General features: G+C 37.2%; 2 protein-coding genes across 2 annotated transcripts; both read left to right on the top strand.

Moving 5' to 3' along the window:
- Positions 1–3,167: 3,167 nt before the first annotated feature.
- LOC141507177 (olfactory receptor 2AT4-like) lies at positions 3,168–4,104 on the top strand. Its single transcript, XM_074214601.1, is given in 2 exon segments — positions 3,168–3,328; positions 3,330–4,104. Coding segments are annotated over 2 exon segments (936 nt in total).
- An 11,430-nt stretch (positions 4,105–15,534) lies between these two features.
- On the top strand, positions 15,535–16,491 carry LOC141507169 (olfactory receptor 2AT4-like). Its single transcript, XM_074214592.1, has one exon. It carries the CDS (start codon positions 15,535–15,537, stop codon positions 16,489–16,491), a length of 957 nt encoding a protein of 318 aa, XP_074070693.1.
- Positions 16,492–25,361: the final 8,870 nt, after the last annotated feature.

Below are 25,361 nucleotides of genomic sequence, written 5' to 3'. Positions count from 1 at the left end.
TATTGATCCCTCTAGGGGCAGCCAAGAATGAAAGGAGAAATGAGGAGGGCTAAATTATGGGCTTATAGAGGCAAGGGATCTTCCAGAGTAAGATTCCTTCCCACAGCACTCCCCTGCTCAATGTTGGTGCTACTTATTTAGCCCAATGAGTAAGAGAGATATCAGAGCACATTCCCATCAGAAAGATAGGTGAGTAGAGGTTCTAGATTCTCAGCATCTCAGAATCTCCTGGAGCTGTAGTAGGAGACCAAAACAAAGAGGTGAGAAAGGAGATGATTTATTTTGGTTTCTTGACTCTGAGCTCTAGTGGGAGACAAAGACAAAGCATTCAAGACCAGAGAATTGGGTGCTTTGGGACCCAGAGGTGGAATGATCTAGGGCTGCTAAAAGACTGAAAGGCAGGAAGCCAACTCTTTAAAATGATGGGGGTCAGGAAGTTAAGGATACAGTTATATAAGGAATGGGAAGGAGGTAAGAAGGTAAAAGTTGGTCATTTTAGTGGGGAAACTGAAACATCAAAGGATCCAAGAGCCAAGAATGTTGGATTGGGCAGCGGGAGGGAACTCCATGTCTGTGTTAGGAAATACGAACAGCTCACATGCCTATAATACTGTCTACAAATCATCCCCCTTAACACTTCCATTTCTATCCCTATTTAACAGATGGTAAATCAAGACTTACAGAGTTTAAATGAATCCCTTCAGGTCAGAATTAGTTAAGTGGTGGAATCAGGATTCCAACCCTAGTTTCTCTTGACTGCAGGTTCCTTGCTAGTTCTCTCCATCTGGTAAAGTAACTCAATGAGATGTTCTCCATGGCTCCTCCCAATGCTAAAGTCCTATAATTTTTACGTTTTCAGGTTCATTTCTTTTCTATCATTCTCTAATTATCTGATTGGGACTAGGAAGAAAATCAGCTTGTATTCAGACAATCTATGATCATTGGAGATAAAGGCAAGTTGTAGTTGGGGAGAAGGGCAATGCAGAATCAGAGAATTTATAGTAGGAAAGTTTATGAAGGATCTAGCCCAATCCCTTTATTTTAAAGTAGAGGAAATTGAGACCCTGTCATGATCTTCCAGGTCCAGGCTCCAATTGGACTCTGATTCCAGAGATAATATTCTTTCTACTACAATACACTGTTTCTCTTATTTGACTAGGGAAAGAGAAGAGTGATGAAAGGGAATAAATAACCTTCACCCCTGATTATAACATTCTAGTTCCCCTTTCCCTACTAATTTCCTCTAAAATTTGGTGTATGTCACTTTTTTGGTTTGGAACCCAGATTCCTATTCTGTAAAACAAGGAGATTGGATTACAAGATCTTTAACTTGAGAATCTATATATTTGCTAATATTGAGAGAAAACAAAATTCTCCCAAACTTTCAGATGTCCAAAAGGAAAAAGAGCAGATTCTTCTAAGATACAGTTTGATAAATCATGAAATTTCAGTAGCTTAGAGTAAGAACAGAGTTCAGAGGGGGTTAGGGTTTAGCCTCCTTCTCATATACCTCTATAACAACTTTGATCATTCAGTCTTTGGATGCCTTCAGTGATAAGGATTCACTACTCTTTCAAACAACTCATTCCAAACAATGGCCTAACATATTTTTCATTATTATCCCCAGTTCTAAACAATGTCCCAACAGTTTTTTTCATTTCTATCCCTAGTTCTATCTTTTGTAAATTTACACTTTAAACTCATTGAAGAGCTATCTCACAGTCACAATAGTCTTTAGATGCCTCCATTTTTCTCCCATTGTAATAATTTTGGCTGTGTCAACCAAATTTTATTTTTTAGAGTTCTTCATTTCTCTTGGGCCATTTGCATTGGAAATTCTAAGGTCATATGATTCCACCCTTCCTTTCTTTGAATGCTTTGAAATCCATTTTGCTAAAGTCTGCTAGTGTACATGTTTTACTTTGTCCAATTTTCCTCAATAGCTCTAAGATAGCACGATTTTTTTCCCCAAGAGTTCCTGTAATTTTCTCTTCCTTTCTTTGTTCCTCAAAAAACTATCAAATGTCAATTTCCTTTCTTGTTTCCTCTGCCTCTGAGAAATAAAATAATGATTAAGAAAAACCGAAAATACTTCTAGAACATATCTGGATGACTAAACTTCCTAATCACTACTATATCTGGATTAGGCTAATTTTTAACTCGGTTGTAGAATTTTATCATCAACTTCCTCCATCTGTCCAGGGAATCTATAGTATACTTTCACTCTGATATTCCTTCTTTTTATCTTTCCTTTGATTCCAACACAAATATTCTCCATGCTTTCTCTCTTTATTGTGGTTGTTCAGTCATATCTGACTCTTCAAGACCTTATATGAACTTCACTTGGCAAAGACACTAGGGTTATTTTGTCATTTCCTTTTCATTTTTACAGATGAGAAACTGAGGCAAACAGAATTAAGTAACTTGCCCAGGATCATACAGTCAGTAAGTGTCTGAGACTGGATTTGAACTCAGGAAGAATAGTCTTCCTCACTCAAGGTTGGGCACTCTATCTACTGCACCATTTAATTCTTTTTTACTTAGGTTCATTGATTTCCACAGGAGTAGATATCTTCTTGACATAAAGCTCTATTCCACTCCCTTTTTATCTATCCTGTTGTGTATGAACATGATGTACTCTTTAATCATTTGCATTGCTGCCATAAATATCCCTGATGAATATTAGAAATATAAGAAGCTAGATGTAATCCTTCCTGGAGAAGAAAGGGAAATAGTTATAAAAGCAATCTGAAACAAGGCAGGGATGAAAATATAAAGGTTCAGTGGTCTCTGGACCTTAGCCAGCAGAACTAACAATCAATTTATTATTTTAACAAATTAATAATCCCATTTATTGTAATTCTATGTGTTCTATGTGTTTTGCAGTTTTAGTGGATAAGGGACCAAGTCCGCTAGGACTAGAATGAGCAAGGTCTGCACAGAGATTTTAGATTATGAACTTAGAAAAATTCTCATGGCCATGATAAAAGCATCTAGAAGATACATCCGCTTTCTGGAAAATGGGTGTGTGGGCTCTGGTCAATGGTATCTTTCCTAAGGCAATGAGATGAAAACATACTAGAAAATCAAGCCTCAATTTTGTTTCTATAAGGCACCATTTTTCCCCTGCTGTTTCCATCCTCCATGACATCAAGTTTCAACCTACCATGGATACAAGAGCCTGTAACAGTTCAGATGACTACCTCACCTCCTTTTGTCTAATGGGAATCCCCTCCCTTCCAGAATCATTCACCTTCCCTATCTTCTTCATCTTTCTCATCCTTTATCTCCTCATTGTCATTGGAAACATTCTGATCTTGGAGTCTGTGTCACAAGCCTATGTACTTCTTCCTGACCAACCTCTCAGCACTGGACATCCTTTTTATGACAACCACCATCCCCATGATGCTCTCCCTCTTTTTGTTAGGTGACAGAATCCTCTCCTTCCCAGCATGCTTCCTGCGAATGGACTTATTCCATGGCCTTGGTTGTGGGGAAGCCTTTATCCTGGTAGTCATGCCCTATGATCGCTATGTAGCTATCTGTCACCCATTGCACTATACAGTCCACATGACCCCACAGGTCATTGCCAAGTTAGCAGCTGGTGCCTGGCTAGCTGCCCTCCTGCTACCTATACCAGCTGTGGTCCAATCATCCCAGATGACCTTTGCCGCACTGGCCCAGGTCTTTCATTGCTTTTGTTACCATCTAGCAGTGGTGCAGGCTTCCTGCTCAGACCCCACCTTCCAGACATTCTTGGGTTTCTGCTGTGCCATGTCTGTCTCCTTCACACCCCTGGTCCTGGCGGTCCTATCCTATGCTCGAATTCTCATCTCTATCTTGAAGATCAGCTCAAAAGAAGGCCGGACAAAAGCCTTCTCTACCTGCACATCCCATCTCCTTATTGTTGGCACCTACTATACATCTATTGCTGTGGCCTATGTGGCCTACAGGGCAGACCTTCCTGTAGACTTCCAAATCATGGGAAATGTAGTATACACCATCCTCAACCCTGTGGTGAACCACCTCATCTATACCCTGAGGAACAAAGATGTCAAAGCAGCCATCACCAAATTCATGATTCCCGGGAAAAGAAGGCTGTGAGCTTCCTACCATCTGTGTATACTTCTCCCCTCCCACCATACCAACTGTTTATAGCACTTAAGACAAGAGTCATACCTGGCTGACAAGGAGAGTCATTAAATCGTCTCACTGGGTGTTAGTTCCCTTCCAAAGTTGCAACACATCTACCTCCCACCTTTGAATTCTAGAGATGTAAGGTCAACAGAGTAAGTTGCTATTATATTGTGACCCAAATGCAGAAAAATATTATAAGTTCTTTTGATTTCCTTAGACTCCTAGTGTTTAAAAGGGACCTTAGAAATCATCTACTATGCAACCCTTTTCCAAATGAGGAACCATCAGACCTCTACCTCTTCAAGGTATCTTCTAGTTTCTGCTTGAATGTCTCTACTGTTGGGAAGCTCACTTCCTATTGAAGGAACCCATTCATTGTTGGATAGCCCCAATTATTACAAAATTCTTCTTTATAGCCCCAAGTCAGTCACCTCAATTCATATGCAAGAATTTTAGAAATTATCTTTTCCAGGATTTCTTAAGCTTTATGAATTTGGATGGGAAAAATTACATCTTTATTTTTTAAAACCTAATTGAAATTCAGCAATTCCTTCGATTTTGAATATTGTCAATAAATATGATTCTGATAAGTGATGTATTAGCTTCCCCAAACTGCCAAATTATGAAACAGAAAAGTTTAAAAGCCCTATTCTAGTCCAATTCTGTTATTTTAAGGTTGAGAAAGGTGGAATAAAGAAAAGTATTCTGGCTTTTGTGTCAGACAATCTGAATTCAAATCCTGGATCTTTGGAATGATGAAGACTCATGCTGCCTGTCCACTGACAGTGGATTCAAAATGCTTAGTGAGACCTCCATTTTTGTACATGGTCAATACAGGAAGATTATACCTATTTTATTACAAGGATTTTCTTTTTCTTTTTTTTTTAAATTGGGGTAGACATGGTTAAGGAATTAAATGTTTATCAAACCCTAGCCATATGAAATCTCAATTAAGTCATTAACTCTCTGCTAACTTCAATTTCCTAATCTGCACAAAATGAAGATAACACTTTTATTCCCTCCCTCATTGGGCAGCTGTGTGGAAAGCACTTGTTGAAATGTCATGCCATAGAAATATAGGCTATTGTTTATTGATGAGGAAATTGAGGCAAAGAAATTTGCCCAAAGTCTCACAGTAAATTACACAATTGAGATTTGAACTTGGGCCATCTGGCTGTTTCTGTTGCATCACAGAGGATATTGCTTCTGATTACTTGGGCTTAGAAAAACAGGATGTAACCCACTGGGATGACCAGCAGGGCTACAAGATTCTCTACGCTTAGAACACAAAAACATCTGAACATGAATCCACGTGGTACTGAATGATGGACCACAGCAACTCTCAGTCTTCCCAAGATCAGGATTCCAAGGAAGGCATTTTCCAGTGGTACATTTCCTCTGAGCCTGCTGACTGATGCTTCTGTGGCGGGTACCACATCAGTGTAAGGGTAGGAGCAGCAAGAGTCTTCTGGTTGAGTTCCAGTTTTTATCGTTGGTCTGGTAAAAATCATGTATTTGCTCTTCCTCTGAAAAATGGGGATCAAAATCCCTGACCTGCCAACTGATTTTTAAAATGCTTTTAGAGCACCAGTGGAAAAGGTTTTTGAACTTGGCAGTTTTGAACTTGGCATCAGGAAACTCCTGGTCCCCAAATTTAGTCCTTAAATTGCACTAGTCCTTAAGCAAGGTCTGTCACCCTTGGGTCTCAGTGTTCCCATCTGTGAAGTATGTTTTTGTTTGGGGGTTGGGGGAGACTACTTTTACTCCTTGTCTCACACGATTATCATAATGTTCTCATTTTAGTGAGTTTTAATCCGTTCTTCACTTATGAAGAACTTTATAAATCACCCAGAGCCATGGAATGGATGATTAATCTGTTGAACTACACTGAATTGCAGCTAAAACACACAAATGTTTGTCTGTCCTTGTGCTGCTTCAGTTCTTCCCTGGTAATAATCCCAGACTGGCTTTATGATATGTCTAAGGCTTTTAACATAACTTTCTGGGATAAAAGGTTCTCTTCCAGACATATACCTTGATCCAGGGGTTCTTCATCTCAGGTTTAAATAATAGATTTCAGGGAGGTCTGTGAATTTGTTTTTTAAAATGTATTTTGATAATTGTATTTTATTATATTTGATTTCTTTAGGAATTTTGTGGATATTTTTTATTAAATAAATAAAAACATTATTTTGAGAAGTTCATAAGCTTCACCCAACTGCCTAAGAGGTTTATGATGCACAAAAAAGGCCTTTTAGTAGATGACTGATCACTCTGATGATGAGTGCCTTTTCAGTTAGCTAGGCTGATTCTTAGATGACAAACACTTATATAATCCATGCCTGGTTTCATACTCAGAGATTTCTGATCTGGCAGGACCTGCCAAAACCTGATCTGGCACCATGGTTTCTAGTAGAACAGAGACACTTTTATGTTACAATGGGATATTGGAGGAAACCTCAAGAGGGAACTTGAAGCAGAAGGTGGGGCTTTCAAAGAACTTCCCTGGCACCTAAGGGAGAGAAAGGGAACTTAACAAAACAGTCAGAACCCAAGACTATCAAATGATACAGTCAAGGTTTCAAACCCTGAGATCCCTTTCTTTTGGGACCACAGAGGTCAGTTGAAAAACAGACCTTTGAGCATAGAACACAGAAAATTAGTTTTTTGAGAGACCTGAGGACAGAGAAGATAGAATGTCAAAGCTGGAAGTGACCTTAGAACATAGAATATTAGAGTTGAAGAGACCAATTCTATTATGTAATTATAGTTGCCAGCATTGATGGTGTGCTTTAAGATTTGCAAAGCATTTTGCAAACATTTCATCTGATCTTCAAAAGAAAATTATGAGGTGGGTGCTAAGATTATCCTCATTTTTACTGATGAGGAAAATGCAGTTGAGAGAAGTGTTGACTTGACCAAGGTCACACAATGAGCTAATGTGAGGTTGATTTTGAACTCAGCTCCAAGTCTGGCACTCTATCCACTATGATGCTTATGTGCCTTAACTATCATAGATAATCAGAGGACTGATTAATTTGTGGATTAGAAGAGGGAAGAGAACTTAGTGGTCATTTAGTGTAATTCATCCTTTTAAGAGATAAGGAAACTGAGTACTTTATAGAAAAAGTTACTTGAAAGAGATAGTGATTTTTTGTTTTTTGTTTTTTTGTTTTGCAAGGCAATGGGATGAAGTGGCTTGCCCAAGGCCATACAGCTAGGTAATTATTAAGTGTTTGAGGCCATATTTGAACTCAGATCCTCCTGACTCCAAGGCTGGTGCTCTATCCACTGTACCACCTAGGTCTACTGGAATAAAGTATGTGTTTAACAAAGATTTATGGAGTTGTTTTGAATTATTATTATTATCATCATCATCATCATAACAACTAATACTACTAATAAATAGCAAAATAATAATTCATTACATATTCAGGCACTTTTCAGTTTGAAAATGGATTTGTAGTTTATAAAGCATTTTTTAGGCTACAATATTCCCCTGATTTCAGTGTTTTATTTTTTCAAATAGCTCTATCACTTACAAAGCACCTAAAGATAATGTAGCTTTGTACAGGTTTAAAGGAACTTTATAGTTTAGAAAGCACTTTCAGATTAATTATCTCCTTCTAATTTTGTAAGCACAGTGTGAGAATCTCAGAGTTGTGGAGAGACCTCATTGGTCATCTAAATTAAGCCCAATTTGAGAAGGAATTCTAGCCTCACAACCTCAATGGGTGGTCATCTAGGCTCTGCCTTACTATTGCCAGTGATGAACAACTCACTATTCTCTAAAATAGAATAGCTCATTTTACTTCTGAGAAACCCTAATTGTTAGAGAAATCTTCCTTATATTGAGCTAAAATCTGCTTCTAAAAACCTTTATACACACACACACACACACACACACTCTCTTTCTTCTCTCTCTCTCTCTCTCTCTCTCTCTCTCTCTCTCTCTCTCTCTCTCTCTCTCCTCTTGCTCTTGATCAACTCTTTCTAAGACCAAACCGAACAAATTTACACTCTCTTCCCTATGATAACTTTTCAAAATACTTGAAGACAGTAATTATGCCCTCCCTAAATTTCTTCTTCAGGATATCCATCTTCTATTCCTTCAATCAATTATCCTATCACATTCTAATCAATCTTTGGGTGTTCTTTGTTAACATTGCTTATCAAGAAGATAGACAAAACAAAGGTCATTATCTCCAATTTACACATGAGCAATTAGGTCTCAAGACAGTTAAGTGACTTTTTCAAGAACACACTGCTTGTAAGCAGAAAAAACTGGGACAAGTCTTCTCACCTCAAACTGATCGGCAATATTCTGTACTACAAGCCCCATAACAGGGTAATAATTCATAATTTGGAAACAAACTGCTGACTCTAGCCTCAGATATATTATTGCCTATGGCAGTGCTCCAGGTACAAGAAACAGGTTGCTAACCATGATGCTGACTTAGCTTAGTTCCTGGTTTGTTTATTATTGTTTATGGTTCTTAGGATCTAGAGCTAGAAGGGACCTTAGAGGTCATCTAGTCCATTGCCCTCATTTTCTGGATGAAGAAACTGAAGCCAAGATAAATTAAGTAATTTGTTCAAGGTCATATAAGTTGCAAGCAGCAGAGCCAGGACTTGAAACCACATCCTCTGACTCACCATCCAATGCTGACTAAGCTGCCACCTATAAATTAACCATCCTCATAACTGAATTGTTAGTGAGGGCTTCAAAGACCTCTATAGCAACTATTGGTTAAGTCTGCAATTAAAGCATCCTGGAGACATGAATTCTTTAAGTCTTAGCCTGGTCTAACATGTCTTCTTCAGCTCCTGGATAGTAGTAATCAATTAATAGGCATTTAGTAAGTATTTATTATGTCTAAAGCACTTTTTCTTCATGTCACAGTGGTCCATGTGTGCAATTAGGGGCCACATGAACTTCACAAGAGATAATTTGAGCCTCTTTAAATCAATGGCCTAGGATAAAGTTTGACTCACAGGCTTCTGCCTGAGATATGACATTCTGAGGTCCCACTATCATTCACAAATTGAGTGGGTAGATGAAATAGAATCAATATAAAAAGGATGGAAACTGTCACCTGTATTTCTACATGCTTGGAATACGTTTCCTCCTTAACTCTACCTTATAGAGTCCTTTTCTCCCTCAGGTATCATCTTCTGCATATTTTCCAGTATTCCCCCAGTTGCTGATGTTCTCTCTATGGGCCCCTTTTTTCAGAATCATGGTATTAAATGGATAAAAGAAAACCAATTATATTGAAATATAGTTATAACTTTGTTTTTTGAAATTCACAGACCCTAGGCTAAGAATCCCTGCCCTAAACCTTTCATGATATAGAGGAAGAAACCTGAGACCCAGAAAGAGAAAAAGTGAATTGCTTAAAGTTACGCAGATATTAACAGCAATGGGATCTGGAACCAACTAATGGACTCTGGGTATATGGCTCTTCTCCCTCCCTTACAAAGTTATGTCTATAGCAAATGTTTTATAATCAGAAAGTACTATGCAAAGGGAGGCATAGTTATTGTTATTGCTTTGGGGGCTGAAGAAGCAACATAATGCCCCCGCTTCCTGGTTAATCGCAAATAAACAAACCCCAAAGGCTCTCCTCTTCTCCTCTGGTGCCAGACGGTTGTTATCGTTTGTCTGGCAGGCAGCATCCCCAGGGTGGGAGGAAGAAGAAACCTCAGGGGCAGAGGTACTGGTCTGATCTCCAGTAGCCTGGGGGGAGATATCGATCCCCCCAGGGAGGAGAAGAAGTAGAAGGGGGTTAGGAAAGAGCAGAGACCTAGATTTAAAGGAACCAGGGATCAGGCAGAGTTGGACTCCCCTAACCCCACAGAGCTGAGGGCCTCTGGCTGGCCAGGTGGGGAGGGCACTGGAACCAAGGTTTCCTAATCTGGGCAGGTGAGCAGGGGCATAATACCAGATACCTGATAGCTCAGGAGTTCTCAAAGCTGTGCCTAGAGTCAAAGTCAGAGAGAGAAAAGGAAACAGGGATAGGACAGCCTCTCTCATTCTCCATCTCTGAGCTCCAAAAGAGGAAGCCCCAACTGTGTATATGAAAAGGGCAATATGGCAGTCAAAAAAAACCTGATGTAATCTTAGCTTTCATTGAGAGGCACAGTGATCAGAACCAGAGCAATGATAGCCCAGGTGTTCTCTGGCTTGGTCAGACTACTTCTGAAATGCTGTATATAGTTCCAGGGCAACACAATAAGCAAGATGTTCCTAAATCAGAAAACATTTGGAAAAGGGAGACAAGGATCATGAGGAACCTCTAGACTACAATATTTAATGATCAGGTAAAGGAACTGAGGTTATTTAGCCAAGAGAAAAGGAGAGAAGACGGGGGAACATAAGAACTATCTTAAAGTTTTTAGAGAGTTTTAGCATGGGAAGGAGAGATTAAATGAGTTATGCTTGGCCCCTGAATATATAACTCAAAAGATTGTAGGAAAACTAGTGAAGAGACATATTTAACCTTAAAGTCAGGAAAATATCATAATAATTAGAATTGACCTATAGTGGTAGAATGGGCAACATCCAAGAGGTGTCCCCCCATCTTCAAGCAAAAGTTGGATGTCCACTTGTTGGGGATGCTGTGGAATGATTTATTGTTCAGGTATGAGTTAACCTAGATGGCTTCCTACTTCTCTTTTCAATTCAGAGATCCCGTGAAATTCAGTGACTCAGAGTTTGACAATTGAATGATGTGGTTATTGACCGCAATAACTCTGCATTACATTTCTAAAGGTGCTGAGTCATGAACTGCACTAATAAAAGGAGTACCCACATTGATAAAACCAAGGAACCTTGAGGTTATCTTGGGCAATTAATATGCCTTCTATATTCTTTTCTATACCATTCTTTTGCTCAGAAACCTTTTCTTTAAAAGGTGAGCTCTCGATTCACAACAAAATTAAGCACAAAAGATAGAACGAAATGAATGACAGAACAGAACTTAGAGTTGGATTCAACCATAGAGAACTCATCTAGTCTCCTTATTTTTTAAAGGAGGAAATTAATGTTCAGGAGGTTAAACGATTTGCACAAAAACACAATGTATTAAGTAGTACAGTCAGAATTTGAACTTCCTTGCTCTGACTTTCAATCCAGTACATTTTCCATTGCACCATTCTTTATAGCAACATTGATTGGAAGAGTGCATGATGTACTGAAGAGTAGAATGGATGGACTAGATTAATGGGAAAAGGCTTTGGATATCTAGCCCAATCCCTTCACTTCAAGGAACCTGAAGTTTAAAAGTCCCTATTCTCTAAACTCAAGCAGACTGATTTCATTCAGTTTCTTTGCTGGGCACCAGAAACTGGGCCAAGCTTGCAGACAATTGTGACAGTGGAGAAGTCTGGTTTTGCTTGTGCCACTACTACTTTGCCATTGCAGTGCCTTCTCCTAACTTACATCAAGTACCTAGGTACTCTTACCTTTTACTAGAAAGAAAGAATCTGATAAATAGTTCTGGGAATCCCTAATAGTTTTTAAGATCCATAGAGTCCTTTCATTACACACACACACCTCAGCAGGTGGGTTATGGAAGGATTAAACTAAGTAGTGTTTCATAACATTCCTTTTCCTATGTTCTAAAAACAGCCCATGAAATGGCCCAACTAGCTGTTCCCCTTGCCAGACATTCCATCTCTTACCTTCATAACCACAGATTGTTCTCCATCATTAGAATATACTCTCTCCTTGTTTCTTTACCTGTTAAAATTCCTGAGAATGAATAATTACTTCAAAGGAATGAACTTCTATGGGACAGGTGAAAGGGGGTTGGAGTCATTGGATTAGAGAGAGACATCAATTGTCCCCTGTCACACCATATAAATAGTCTCCCACCCCATCCTGTGTATCCCATCTAAAATATTTTTGTGGCACATTTGTTCATTGAATCTCGGTGATTTCCATACTCCCCCAAGGGCTGCCTAATCACCATTTGTAGTCTTGTCACAGACTCCATTGATCTAGAGTTTGCTTTTAATTTCATTTCCCAGACTTCTCAGGGCCACTATAGGATGTCTAAGGCATCTGAAGATGTTCATCCTGGGGAAAGAAAGGATTTAGACAGAAGTGAGCTTATCTTCAAATAACCATACAGATATTGTAGAGAAGAGGAAGAAGATTTGTTCTTTTTGAATCCCAAGAGAAAAATAGAAATAATGAATGGAAAGATTCATGGATAGAGGATGAGGAAACCTGAGAGGGGTGGCATAGTCTAGTGAATAGGAAAATGAGCCTAAAATTAGGAAGACCTGAGTTCAAATCTTATTTCTGTGTGATTTATTAATTGTGTGACCCTGGATAAGTCACTTTTACTCCTTTGTGCCTCAGTTTCCTCATTTGTAAAACAAAAGGATTAGTCTTTTCTAACTCTAAACATGATCCTATGAGTTCTAACCCCATCACTGAATCATTGTGTGACTTCTCTTTGGACCTCAGTTTCTTTAACCATAAAAAGAAAGAACTGGACCAGATGATCTCTAGAGTTCTTTCAGTTATGATATATTGCAATTATAGTCTTGTATCATCTTCCTGGATTCAAATCAGGCCTCAGATACTTACTAGCTGTGTGACCCTGTACAAGTAATTTAACTCTCTTTGCCTCAGATACCCCATCTGTAAAATGAGCTAAAGAAAGAAATGGCACATAGCAAATGATGTCTCATTTATTAAAATGCTTACTATATATCAGACTTTGTTCTAGAATATTTATTCTAGGGATAAAAAGATAAAATAAAAAGCAGCCTTAACTATGATTATCCATCTTTCATAGATGAGGAAATGGAGACAAATAGTAAATGTCTTGCCCAGAGGCACACGATTTAGTAAATATCTGAGGCCAGATTTAAATTTAAATGACAGGATTTCAATCCATGTCTTCCTGGCTCCATAGCCAGCTCTCTACAAATGACACAGCACAATGCATAGAATTAAGTAATGATAATGCATATCTAAGGAAATTTAAGGAGAGATAAAGCACTAAAAACTAGAGGAATCAGAAAAGATAAAGTGCTGAACTTGGAGTCAAGAAGATTCATGCTCCTGAATTCAAATCTAACCTCAGACACAACTGTGGAGCAAGTCACTTAACCCTATTTGCCTCAGTTTCCTGGAAAATGAGCTGGAGAAGGAAATGACAAACCACTTCAGTCTTTAAGCCAAGGAACCCCCAAATGAAGTCATGGAGAGTCAGAAATGTCTGAACAACAAGGAATTTTAACAGGTAAAGAAGCAAGGGGAGAGTATATTCCAATCATAGAGGACAATCTGTGTAAAGGTTATGAAGATAAGAGATGGAATGTCTGGCAAGGGGAACAGCTAGTTGGGCCATTTCATGGGTTGTTTTTAGACAATAGGAAAAGGAATGTTATGAAACACTACTTAGTTTAATCCTTCCATAACCCACCTGCTAAGGTGTGTGTGTAATGAAAGTACTCTATGGATCTTAAAAACTATTAGGGATTCCCAAAACTATTTTTAAAAAATGAAAAAATATTTACTCAAGTGTTTATCATGCACCAAGAAATATCCTAAGTGTGTGAAGGGGGGTGGGTGGGGATGAGGAAGCCTTCAAGGAGTTTACATTCTAATGAGGAAAATGATACCCATAGGGGAGTCATCTGAATCCAGTGGCCAGATATGAATCAGGATAACTGGAGATGGTCCAGGATGTAAGGCAATCAGGGTTAAGGGACTAGCCAAAAATCACATGGTTAATAAGTGTCCTGTGTCAGAGACTAGATTTGAACTCAAGTCCTCCTGACTCCAGGGTCAGTGATCTATACACCATGCCATTGGCAAGAAACAAACAGCAGGTCTAAACAACTGAAGAGGAAATTAATGCCCAGTTTCTAAGCCCAATAAAGGCCAAAGGTACAGGTCCATGTTAACAATTGAGCAAATTTCTAAGCCTAAGACAGAAAAATGAGCATAAAACTAAAAAAAAAAACTTTTGTTAGACAGGAAGGAATAAACATTTATTAAATGCCAACTATATGCCAGTCACTGCTAAGTTCTTTAAAATACTATTTCATTTGATCTAACAACAATTTGAAATAGGTGCTATTATTATCCTTATTTTATAGTTGAGGAAACTGAGTTAGATAGAAGAGAAGTGACTTGCCCAAGGTCATATAGCTAGCAAGCATCTGAGGTTGAATTTAAATTTAGGTATTCCTAACTCATGATTCAGGACACGACCTAGCTGGTTTTTGACAGGACAAAGGAAGATTCTTAGCTTGGTCAAACAGACAAGTATTTATTGGGATTCAGCACTGGCACCACCTGCAGGATTTTAATCCAGGGTTACCTGCCACCCCAACCTGATGATTCCATTGGACAACTATTGAAGAACCTCACCTTCATACTTTTATAGTCGAGGTTTCTTTAGCATCTGTATCTTCCTCACAAGAGGTAAGAGATGTATAGGTTTTCAATCCATTTTCCCCTGTGTGAAAATGGAGAAAGAGTTCATAAATCACAGATATTTAGAGTTGACATGGAGTTTAGGGGTCATTTAGTCCTACTCCCTTGTACAAATGAGGAAACTGAGGTCCAAAGAGATTGTGACTTGACCAGCAGAGGGTTAAAAGCAACAAGGGCAATAATCAAACTAAGTCCTCTGATTCCAATTCTATCATTCTTTCCATTAGAATCTACTGTCTTCTCAAAGTGGTTTGATTTCCTTGGGATAACAGATCTGGTTAAGTATAATTCACTCCAATAAAAAATTAAGTATCTACTATGTTTCATACACTGTGTTAATCATTGAAGATACAATTAATAAAAATATAGTCCTAATTTCAAAGAGTTTATGACCTAATAAGAGGAGATAACATACACACACAAAAAAGGAGGAAAGCAAGGTGGAAAAAGGAAGGGAGACACCAGGGAGCATCACATTTTGGGGCATTGAAAAGTGGCAGAGGAGTAAACACAAAGTGGAGTGATCTTAGTCCTATTTTTGCCCTCTATAAAGGAAGGCTTAGGGAAGAGTTCAGCTCTTCAAACAGAGTGGAGAGGAGGTTGAAGGAGGTGATGTTAATGAAGTCTTCAGTTGGCAGCATATGGTGATGAGATTAGTAATGGTGAGGTTATCCATCTTGTTTCTTGAAGTTGTAAAATGTTAAGTGAAAGACCTTGCATCTGAACTCAGAACTTCAGTCTAAGAACAATACTCTTTCAAATGCATCTTGCTTCCTTCCTATTGGTAGTGGCTGCATTAGAGATGATGGAAGATAGAGATTTGTCCACAGACAGGCCAGTAGGCATCCCTGTAAGAAATAACATTTTTCTGTTGGTTTCCATTTCCAGATGTTTCCTGCAATAGTCCTGGTAAGGGAAAACTCTATCTCATCATGAATGCATGGACCTGTAACAATACAGATGGCTCTTCCACCTCCTTTTACCTGATGGGCATTCCCTCCCTCCCAAAGTCTCTCTTCCTCCCTGTCTTTTTCATCTTTCTCATCCTCTATCTCCTTGTCATCACTGGCAACTCCCTGATCCTAGTGGCTGTGGTGATTGACTCCAACCTTCACAAACCCATGTACTTTTTCCTGACCAACCTCTCAGCACTGGACATCCTCTTTACAACCACCACCATTCCCAGGATGCTATCCCTCTTCTTGCTAGGTGACAGAATCCTCTCCTTTCCAGCATGCTTCCTGCAAATGTACTTATTTCATGGTTTCTCCTGCTCTGAGGCCTTTATCCTGGTGGTCATGGCCTATGACCGCTATGAAGCTATCTGTCACCCATTGCACTATACAGTCCGCATGACCCCACTGAACAATGCCAAGCTGGCAGCTGGTGCCTGGCTAGCTGCCCTCCTGCTGCCTATTCCAGCTGTAGTCCAGTCATCACAGATGGCCTTTGGCACCCTGGTACAGATCTTTCATTGCTTCTGTGACCACTTAGCAGTGGTGCAGGCTTCCTGCTCAGACCCCACTTTCCAGACATTTCTGGGTTTCTGTTGTGCCATGGTTGTTTCCTTCATGCCCCTGCTACTGGTTGTCCTATCCTATGCCCATATCCTTGTCTCCATCCTGAAGATCAGCTCAAAGGAGGGCCGGTCAAAGGCCTTCTCCACCTGCACATCTCATCTCTTTGTTGTTGGCACCTACTACACATCTATTGCTGTGGCCTATGTGGCCTACAGGGCAGACCTTCCTGTGGACTTCCACATCATGGGAAATGTGGTATATGCCATCCTCACCCCTGTGGTGAACCCCCTCATCTACACCCTGAGGAACAAAGATGTCAAAGCAGCCATCACCAAATTCATGAGCCATTGGAGCAAAGGTTACCATTGAATTCTTTGATGATGATAACAATTATAATAATAATAATAGTAATAAATAACATTTATATAGCACTTAGTAGTGTTAAGTACCATGCTAAATACATTTCAATTAGTATATCATTTGTACCTCACAATAACCCAGCAAAAGTGGACACTCTTTTATACCCATTTTACCAATGATGAAACTGAGGCAAACAGACATTAAGTGACATGACCAGGGTCACCCAGTTAGAAAGTCTCTAAGGCTGATTTTTAACTTCTCCTGATTCCATGTTTGCCTTTCACCCATACCCATTTCCAGATCTATTAAGATGGAAAAATCAAAAAGCTGTATATGCCAAGCAATTATCAGGTCTTCTACTAGATATTATCAAATAGTTGAAAAGCTTAGGGATTCATTTTACTGTCCATTTGTTATCTCTTTCCATTTCTTGGAGAGGCCTTAGATCTTAACTCACCCCTTTATTTTACATTTTCCTAGATAAGGGAAACAACGAGCTTTGGGTCACACAAATTGTAAGGAGCAGAATTAAAATTAGGATTCAGATCCACTGATCCAAATCCAGAATTTTATCACCCTACAATAGTCAACCAATAAAATGAATAGTTGTTTGTTTAATCCCACTCTCACAATACTCTTTTTTAAAAAATTATTTATTTTTCCAACTACATGCAACAGTAGTTTTCTACAACCATTTTTGCAAGGTTCTGAGTTTTTTCTCTCTCTCCTTTCTCTCCCCCCTCCCCTGACAGAAAGCAAACTAATATAGGCTATACATATATAACCACTCTAAACATAGATCCATATTAATTAGATTGTGAAAGAAGAATCAAATCAAAAATGGAAACAAGAGAGAAAAAATAATATATAAAACAACTTTTAAAATTGAAGATAGAAAACTTCGGTCTGCATTTAAACTCCATTGTTCCTTCTCTGTATATAGTTGGTATTTTTCATCACTAGTCTTTTAGAATTGTCTTTGTTTGTTATACTGCTGATATGAAAGTCCATCATAATTAATCATCACCCAATATTATTGCTAGTGTGTATAATGTTCTTCTGGTTCTAGTCATTTCACTCAGCATCAGTTCATGTAAGTCTTATCAGGTTATTCTGAAGTACAGTCCCTCATGATTTCTTACAGAACAATAGTGTTCCACCCAATTGATTCAGTCATTCCACAATTGATGGGCATCTTCTCAATTTCCGATTCTTTGCCACTACAAAAAGAGCTACAATAAATAGTTTTGTACATGTCTCACAATACTCTTAGTGATTTTCTCATTCCCCATAATTATTCAGCACAATCTTTGTTCTAACCAAACTGGTCTACTCTGTCCCTCAAATTTATCACAGGCCCCCAGCCTCCAAGGTTTTCCTTACAATGATCCCTATGACCTAACTATATACTTTCCCTTTCCCTCACATATCCAGCTTTTAAATCTGCTTCCAGAAAGCCTTCCTTGATATCCTTACCAGCAAAGTACTTCAAACAGTACTAATTTTCCCCTCTCAGGCTTATGTACTTATGTTATACTGTGTATTATATTTATATATATTTATGTCTTTTCCCCCTACTGAACTCTCATCTCAAAGAGGAAAGGGCCCATGCCAGGCAAAAATATATAAATGCTAACTAATGTCATTGTTGTTGCTGCTATCTTCTGAATTTTGTATATCCTGGGGATGAAAGCTTGAATTCTGGTGTCAAATAAATGTTTATTCAATAAAACCTGAACAAACATCAGGAACACTTAGACAGAAATGACAATCATTCAGTCTAATAGATAGTTTTAGATTTTCCCACAGGAGGATAAGAAAAGAATCAGCTCCCATTTTTTAGTATCTTTAAGTTCCTGATGGACTTTTCTCAGAAAACAAACATATGAAGAAGGTATCCTCATTTCAAAGATAACATCATCCATATCACCCTCATTCAAAGATAAGGAAGCTAAAGCTCGGGGACGTGTCTAGTGTCATACAGCTAGGAAATGTTGGTGTCAGAACCTGAAGTCAGGTCTTCTAACTCTAAGCCCAATGTTCCTTTGATTATCACAGTTTTCTGGGTTATAAGGGGCATCAGAGAAGCAGGATAGAGAAATCCTAGCAAGTGATCATTTAGCTTGTGGTTGAACAACTCCAATGACATGGAGTTCACTAACTCATAAAGCACTCCATCTACTATTGGAAAGTTCTGAGCCCAAATTAATCTACATATGATACTTTCTCATGTTCTGTATTTTTCTTCTGAGGTCACACAGAATCAATTTAATTAATCAGGACTGTAAAAAATTTGGAATCTAATGTGAAATACCCTTATAATAACTAGTTATATTAAGCTAGATATTTAAAACAACAATATCAGAAAATTAATTAAAATCAGAGTATGACTTAAGAGAACTTTTTGGAATTATCTGTCAACTCTATGGATAAGAGAAGAGTTTATAACCAAACCAGAGATATAGAGGTTCTCAGGAGGTAAAATGGATAAAATTTTGGTTACATAAAATTAAAAAGTTTCTGCATAAAGATAACAATACAGGAAACTTTAATCAAAATGAGAAGAAAAGAAGTAAACTGTGCAGAAATTTATTGCAAACTTCTCTTACAGAGGTCTTCTTTATCAAATATATAGGAAACAGACCCTAATTTGTAAGAATAAGAGTCATTCCTCAATTGATAAATCGTCAAAGGCTATGAACAAGTAATTTTCAAAGGAAGAAATCAATGCTATCTGTAATCACATGATAAAAATTAAAAATGACTAATAATTAGAGAAATGCAAATTAAAACAACTCTAAAATATCCTGCTCCAGAAATTAATTAGCTTGTGACACTGGACAAGTCTTTAAAACTATCACAACACCCATCAGATTAGCTAAAATGATAGAAAAGGAAAATGATAAATACCAGAGAGGATGTGGGGAAAAGAAACATATTAATACAATGTTGGTAAAGCTGTGAATTAATCCTACCACTCTGGAGAGCAATTTGGAACTATTATTAAAAACCTGGAAAATTATATATACTATTTAATTAAGCCAAAAAAATCAAAGAAAAAGGAACAGTAGTCTTATATTCAAAAATTTTAAAAAATCTTTCATAAAGGCAAAAATTTGGAAACTGAGGGGATGACCATCAATTAGGGAAAGGCTGAACAAGTTGTAGCATATGATTATGATGGAATACTACTGTGTTATAAAAAATTATGAAGGGGCTGGTTTCAGAAAAACCTATGAAGACTCATATGAAATGATACAAAGTGAAATCAGCAGAACCAGAACATTTGTCATAGTAACAGCAATATTGAAACAAAAATCAATTGTTAAAGACTTAGTAACAGATCAAAACAATGATCCACCAAAATTCCAAGGACTCATGATAAAAAAATTCTATTTACCTTCAGAAAGATAACTAAATGATTCAGATTTCAAATTGAAACATTTTATCTTTCTTTTTCTTATATTTTTAAGAACATCAATAATATATATGTTCTATATGACTTCATATTTATAATGAATGTTGTATTTCTTGCCTTTTCAATGGATGGGTTAGAGATGGAGGGAGAAAGAAAATCTGGAACTGAAAATAAAAATAAAATTGAATTTTTAAAAGAAGGATAATAGAACCTTCTTGCAATTAGATTAGGATCTTATAATAATGGACTTTGCAAAAAAGATTTATAAATGTGAACATATGTATACACATGTAAATATATACATACATATATATATATATATATGTATGTATGGTACTTTTCACAGATTCTTAGAACCAAGATTGTCAGAGCTGGAAGGAACCTTAGACCATAGAATGTCAGAAATGGAATAAGGATGTCAGAGTTAGAAAGAATTTTAGAATATAGATTGTTAGAGCTCGAAGGGAACTTAATTAAAGTTATTCAGATTTTAATAGTGCTTTAAAAATTTTTAAATACTTTCTTCAGAACAATCCTACAACATAGACAATATATTGTAAGTATCATTGTTCCTATTTTACCAATAAAGGAAGTAAAGTTGTGATAGTTTCAATGACTTGTCCAGTGTCACAAGCTAATTAATTTCTGGAGCAGGATTCAAAATTATGCCTCCTGATTTCAAGGTCATCATTTCAGTAAAGAAATTATCTTAAGAACAAAGAAAGATATAGCTAGAAAAGAACCAAAACATAAAATGTTGAAACTGAAAAGGGCCTTGGAATTCATCTAGTGCAAACCTGTCTTTTACTAATGGGGAAACTGAGTCTCAAAAGAAGACTTCTGAAAATGACATTTTTCAAGGCAAATGGGGTTAAGTGACTTGCCCAAGACCACACGGCTAGGTAATTATTAAGTGTCTGAGGCTGGATTTGAACTCAGGTCCTCCTGACTCCAGGGTGGGTGCTCTATGCACTGAGCCACCTAGCTGCCCCCTGAAAATGACTTCTGAAGGGAGTTTCAAAGCATGTCAATCATAGAACTGGAATTTGAATGGAGGACTCCTGACTATCAGTCCAGGACTCCTTGCACCATACCTCACTGCTCTTTTGCTTCCCTATACAATGGAAATGACACACAGAGATCTGGATACAGAATAAGTGTAATTTTCCATCTCTATGTCTTTTCACAGATCTTCCCATATTCCTGAAAAACTCTTCCTCTATAACTCAGAGACTCTCAGAGTCTTTGTAGAGTCTCTTATGTGAAGATGCAACCGAAGCACTAATTTCTTCATAAAGCCTTTCCTGATTCCTTAACCTCCCAATTGTTATCGTCTTCCCTCCCAAAGACAATCCCTCCCAAGTTATCTTGCATTTAACTTCTTTGTATGTGTTTACTGATATATTTATGTTGTAGATGTGTGTTTGTATACATTAACACACTGCAAATAGAGATAGTTTCAGTCTTTGTCTTTGTATCCTTAGTGACTAGTACAATGTACAGCATATAGTAGGAATAAAATAAATATTTATTGATTGAATAATTGTGAAACACAGGATCCTGGATATGGAGAACTGATAACTGACAACAGATACATCAAGAACAAACTTGTTGCAACTTTCTAACCAATGTTTAATTTCTAAAAGATTATCCTGATATGAGAAGAAATGGGTAAATATGTGGTTATGACATAATGAATATATATATTTTCGTGTGTGTGTGTGTGTTTGAAGCATAAGGGGCACTGTACTTCATGACTCAACTGGATCTGTCAGGATCATAAGAATTCAGAATCTGGAAACAAGATTTCCACAAAAGTAAAAGAATACTAGTCAGGGCAGCTAGGTGGTGCAGTGGATAGAGCTCCAGGCCTGGAGTCAGGAGTACCTGAGTTCAGATCCAGTCTCAGACACTAATAATAATTAACCTAGCTGTGTGACCTTAGTCAAGTCACTCAACCCCACTGCCTTGCAAAAACTAAAAAAAAAAGAGGAAGAATTCTAGTCCTAATACTAACATAAATTATTGGTATAAAGAATATGTATACCAGGTTTTGCCTAGAGTTCTACACCAGTGAGGGGGATCAAAGTGCTATCAGTGGGTTTAAGAGTAAGAGAGGGGGCAGCTAGGTGGAGCAGTGGATAAAGCACCAGCCCTGGAGTCAGGAGTACTTGGGTTCAAATCCAGTCTCAGACACTTAATAATTACCTAGCCGTGTGGCCTTGGGCAAGCCACTTAACCCCATTTGCCTTGCAAAAAAAAAACTTAAAAAAAAAAGAGTAAGAGAGTCAAATTGTGATTACAGAGATGAGTATCAGGAGTTCCAGTCATAAAAAATTTTATACTGAGTGTCTCTGTTAATGGCCTCATTTTTCAAATACATAAAATACTGAGTAAAATTTGTAACAATATAAGTCATTTCCCAATTAATAAGTGATCAAAGGATATGAAGACAATTTTCAGAAGAAGAAGAAATCAAAGCTATCGACAGTCACATAAAAACTAAAAAATAGTCATACAAATCACTTTTGATTAGAGAAATACAGATTAAAAAAACTTTGAAATACTGCATCACTCTAATCAAATTGGCTAACATTACAGAAAATAAAACAATAAATTTTGGAAGGGATTTGGGAAAACTGGGATACTAATGCACTGTTGATAGACTTATGAACTTATCCAATCGTTCTGGAGGGCAATTTGGAACTGTACCCAAAGAGCTATTAAAAAAACTGTGCATACCCTTTAATTAAACACTACTACTACTACTACTACTACTACTACTACTACTACTACTACTACTAGATTGGTATCCCAAAGAAATCATAAAGAATGGAAGGATCTGTATGTACAAAAATATTTATAGCAGCTCTAATTGTGGTGGCAAAAAAATTGGAAATTGAGGGAATGTCATCACTTGGGGAATGACTGAACAAATTGTGACATGTGATTGTAATAGAATACTATTGAGCTATAAGAAATGATGAACATGCTGATTTCAGAAAAACCCAGAAAGACTTACATGAACTGATGTAAAGGGAAGTGAGCTAAATCAGAAGAAGAATGCATGTAGTAACATCAATATTTTATAATGATAAACTGTGAACAATTCAATATCAGTGATACAATGATCCAAAATAATTCCAAAGGACTGATGATGAAAAATCTTACCCACCTTCATGCAGAAAAAAGTATACTCATTTTTACTTTAAAAAATTTTTCATGGTTCTTATTTTGGTCTGTGTCTTCTTTCCAGCATGATTAATATAAAAATATGTTTTTCATGATTTACCTTTATAATTATACTGATGCAGGAAGGGGTTGGGTAAAGGAGGGAAAGAGTTTGGCACTCAAAAATTTTTTAAATGTCCAAAATTGTTTTTACATGTAATTGGAAAAAATAAAATATTATTTTTAAAAAGGAGTCCTACCCAAATTCAGAAAAAGATAATAATATAGTAGAAATAATGCTTTTGTCTTTCATTTTCAAAGAAGCTCATGACATCAAAGAAGTGATAGCATGACAAGCACAGGAATTGGATTTGAGTGAGGGGGAGGCTGTCACCAGCCTCACTTTCTTCCCCAGAGCCATCTGACTAGTGGCCAGATATGAATCAGAATGACTGGAGATGGCCCTGGATTCGAGGTAATCAGGGTTAAGTGATTTGCCCAAAGTCATACAGTTATTAAGAGTCAAATGTCTGAGGCTGAATTTGAGCAGCTGTCCTCCTGTCTCCAAGGCCCGTGTCCTATCCACTGGGCCACCTAGTTGCCCATTATGATGGAAATATGGATGAAAGATAAGGTTCTAGGAAGTATGCAGCAATTTGGGTGTAGTGGTCCAGGCTTTTTCCTTCCTGACTTTTCTAGTATTGATTATTGTTTTTGGCCCTAGCTGTTGCACCTCTGATAAAGCCAGTCTAGATTTTGATTAACATGTCTTTGGGTCTCATGTGTAATTCACAATCATGTATTCTTGAAAATCAATACACAAAATACCTCCAAGGCATGATGACTAGTGACAATATGACCTTCAAATATGGTGTCACAGAATTTGGAAACAAAGTTCTCATATATATGCAAGAAGTTACTAGCTACAGTGCTGACAAATCTATTGGTTCACAATTGAACTTAATCTTCCAGTAGTGGGGAACCTTGGGCAGACAACTGAATTCTGGAATAGACTGCTATCCATAGTGCTGATTTCACTCTCAAAGCAATGTTTCAACCTACTGTCTACTCTGCTAGCTTAATGCTGTTGGCAGACAAATGGTCCCAAAGCTAAAATAGGTCACTGAGCTATGGAGCAAAACACTGGTCATGAAGTCATCTGCAACTAGATTGTCTTAAAGGTTTTTTTTCATTTATAAATGTATGATGATAATAATAATAATAATAAAACCCTCATATTTCCATAATTCTTTAAAGGTGATATTCTACTTTCTATTCAACAAAGCTATTAGGAAGGTTGTATAAGTATAGTTATCCCCACTATAAAGTAGGGGAAATCCGAGATTTGTCCAATCTCATCAGCCAGCTCCCTGATTTAAGCCTCTCTTTTCTCCAATTGATTCTTCAAAAATTTATAAGTTATTTTCTTTTCATTCACAAAAGACTCCAATTATCAGATATAAGCTCCTTTGTTTAGATCTGAAAGTCTTTGCAATCTGGGACCAACCCTATATTTCTAATCTTACAATATATCACTCCCTTTATGCATTCTAAAATCCAGCAAAATTAGCCATTTTTCTGTTTTTAACTTTTGACACTCGATCACCTAAATCTGTGCCTTTGCACTGTCTACCATATTTACAATGTACTACTACTTCACCACTTTCTTTCAGAATCTCTTATCCTTTAAAATTCTATTCTGACAACTCCTATGTGAAGATTTTCTTAATTCCCAATAAACTCTAATCTTTTTAAGGGAAAGGATTATTTCATTTTTTTCTCTATGGTTTCTAGCATTCTAGGACATAGTAAATGCTTAATAAATATTTGTGAAATGGTTTACTCAAAAAATAGGAAGATGGTTCCAATTTTGTCTCTTAGGCTTATTATCTCTCTATTCCAAAGAAAGTTACTTATTGTTTCTTTGCCTCAGAAAATGCTCTGATATATCTTCTAATTTATTTAATATTCTTCACTTTTGTTGAACTTACTGTTTCAAGTAATTTTATGATTAATATTTCCTAAATAAATCACAATATCATCTTCAAGAGATAATTGTATTTCTTCTTTAATCTATATCGTATTCAATTGATTTTACTTTCTTATATTATTGCTACAGCCAGGATTACTAGGACTATATTAAACAATACTATTAATAATTGGATATCTTTGCTTTATCCTTGATTTTATTAGAAAGGCTTCTAGGTTTTCTCTACTATATGTTTGTTTTTGATAGATATTATTTATTATAATTAGGAGAGGTTCATTTATTCCTGTGCTTTCCAGTATT

Source organism: Macrotis lagotis, chromosome 1, assembly GCF_037893015.1.
Source record: "Macrotis lagotis isolate mMagLag1 chromosome 1, bilby.v1.9.chrom.fasta, whole genome shotgun sequence".
NCBI lineage: Eukaryota > Metazoa > Chordata > Mammalia > Peramelemorphia > Peramelidae > Macrotis > Macrotis lagotis.
Note: the sequence above shows the minus strand (reverse complement) of the source record. Positions and strands in the feature narration are given on the sequence as shown.

Bases quoted from the DNA above. Each gene is read 5' to 3' on its own strand.
- LOC141507169 (XM_074214592.1), top strand. From the start codon at position 15,535: ATGAATGCATGGACCTGTAACAATACAGATGGCTCTTCCACCTCCTTT.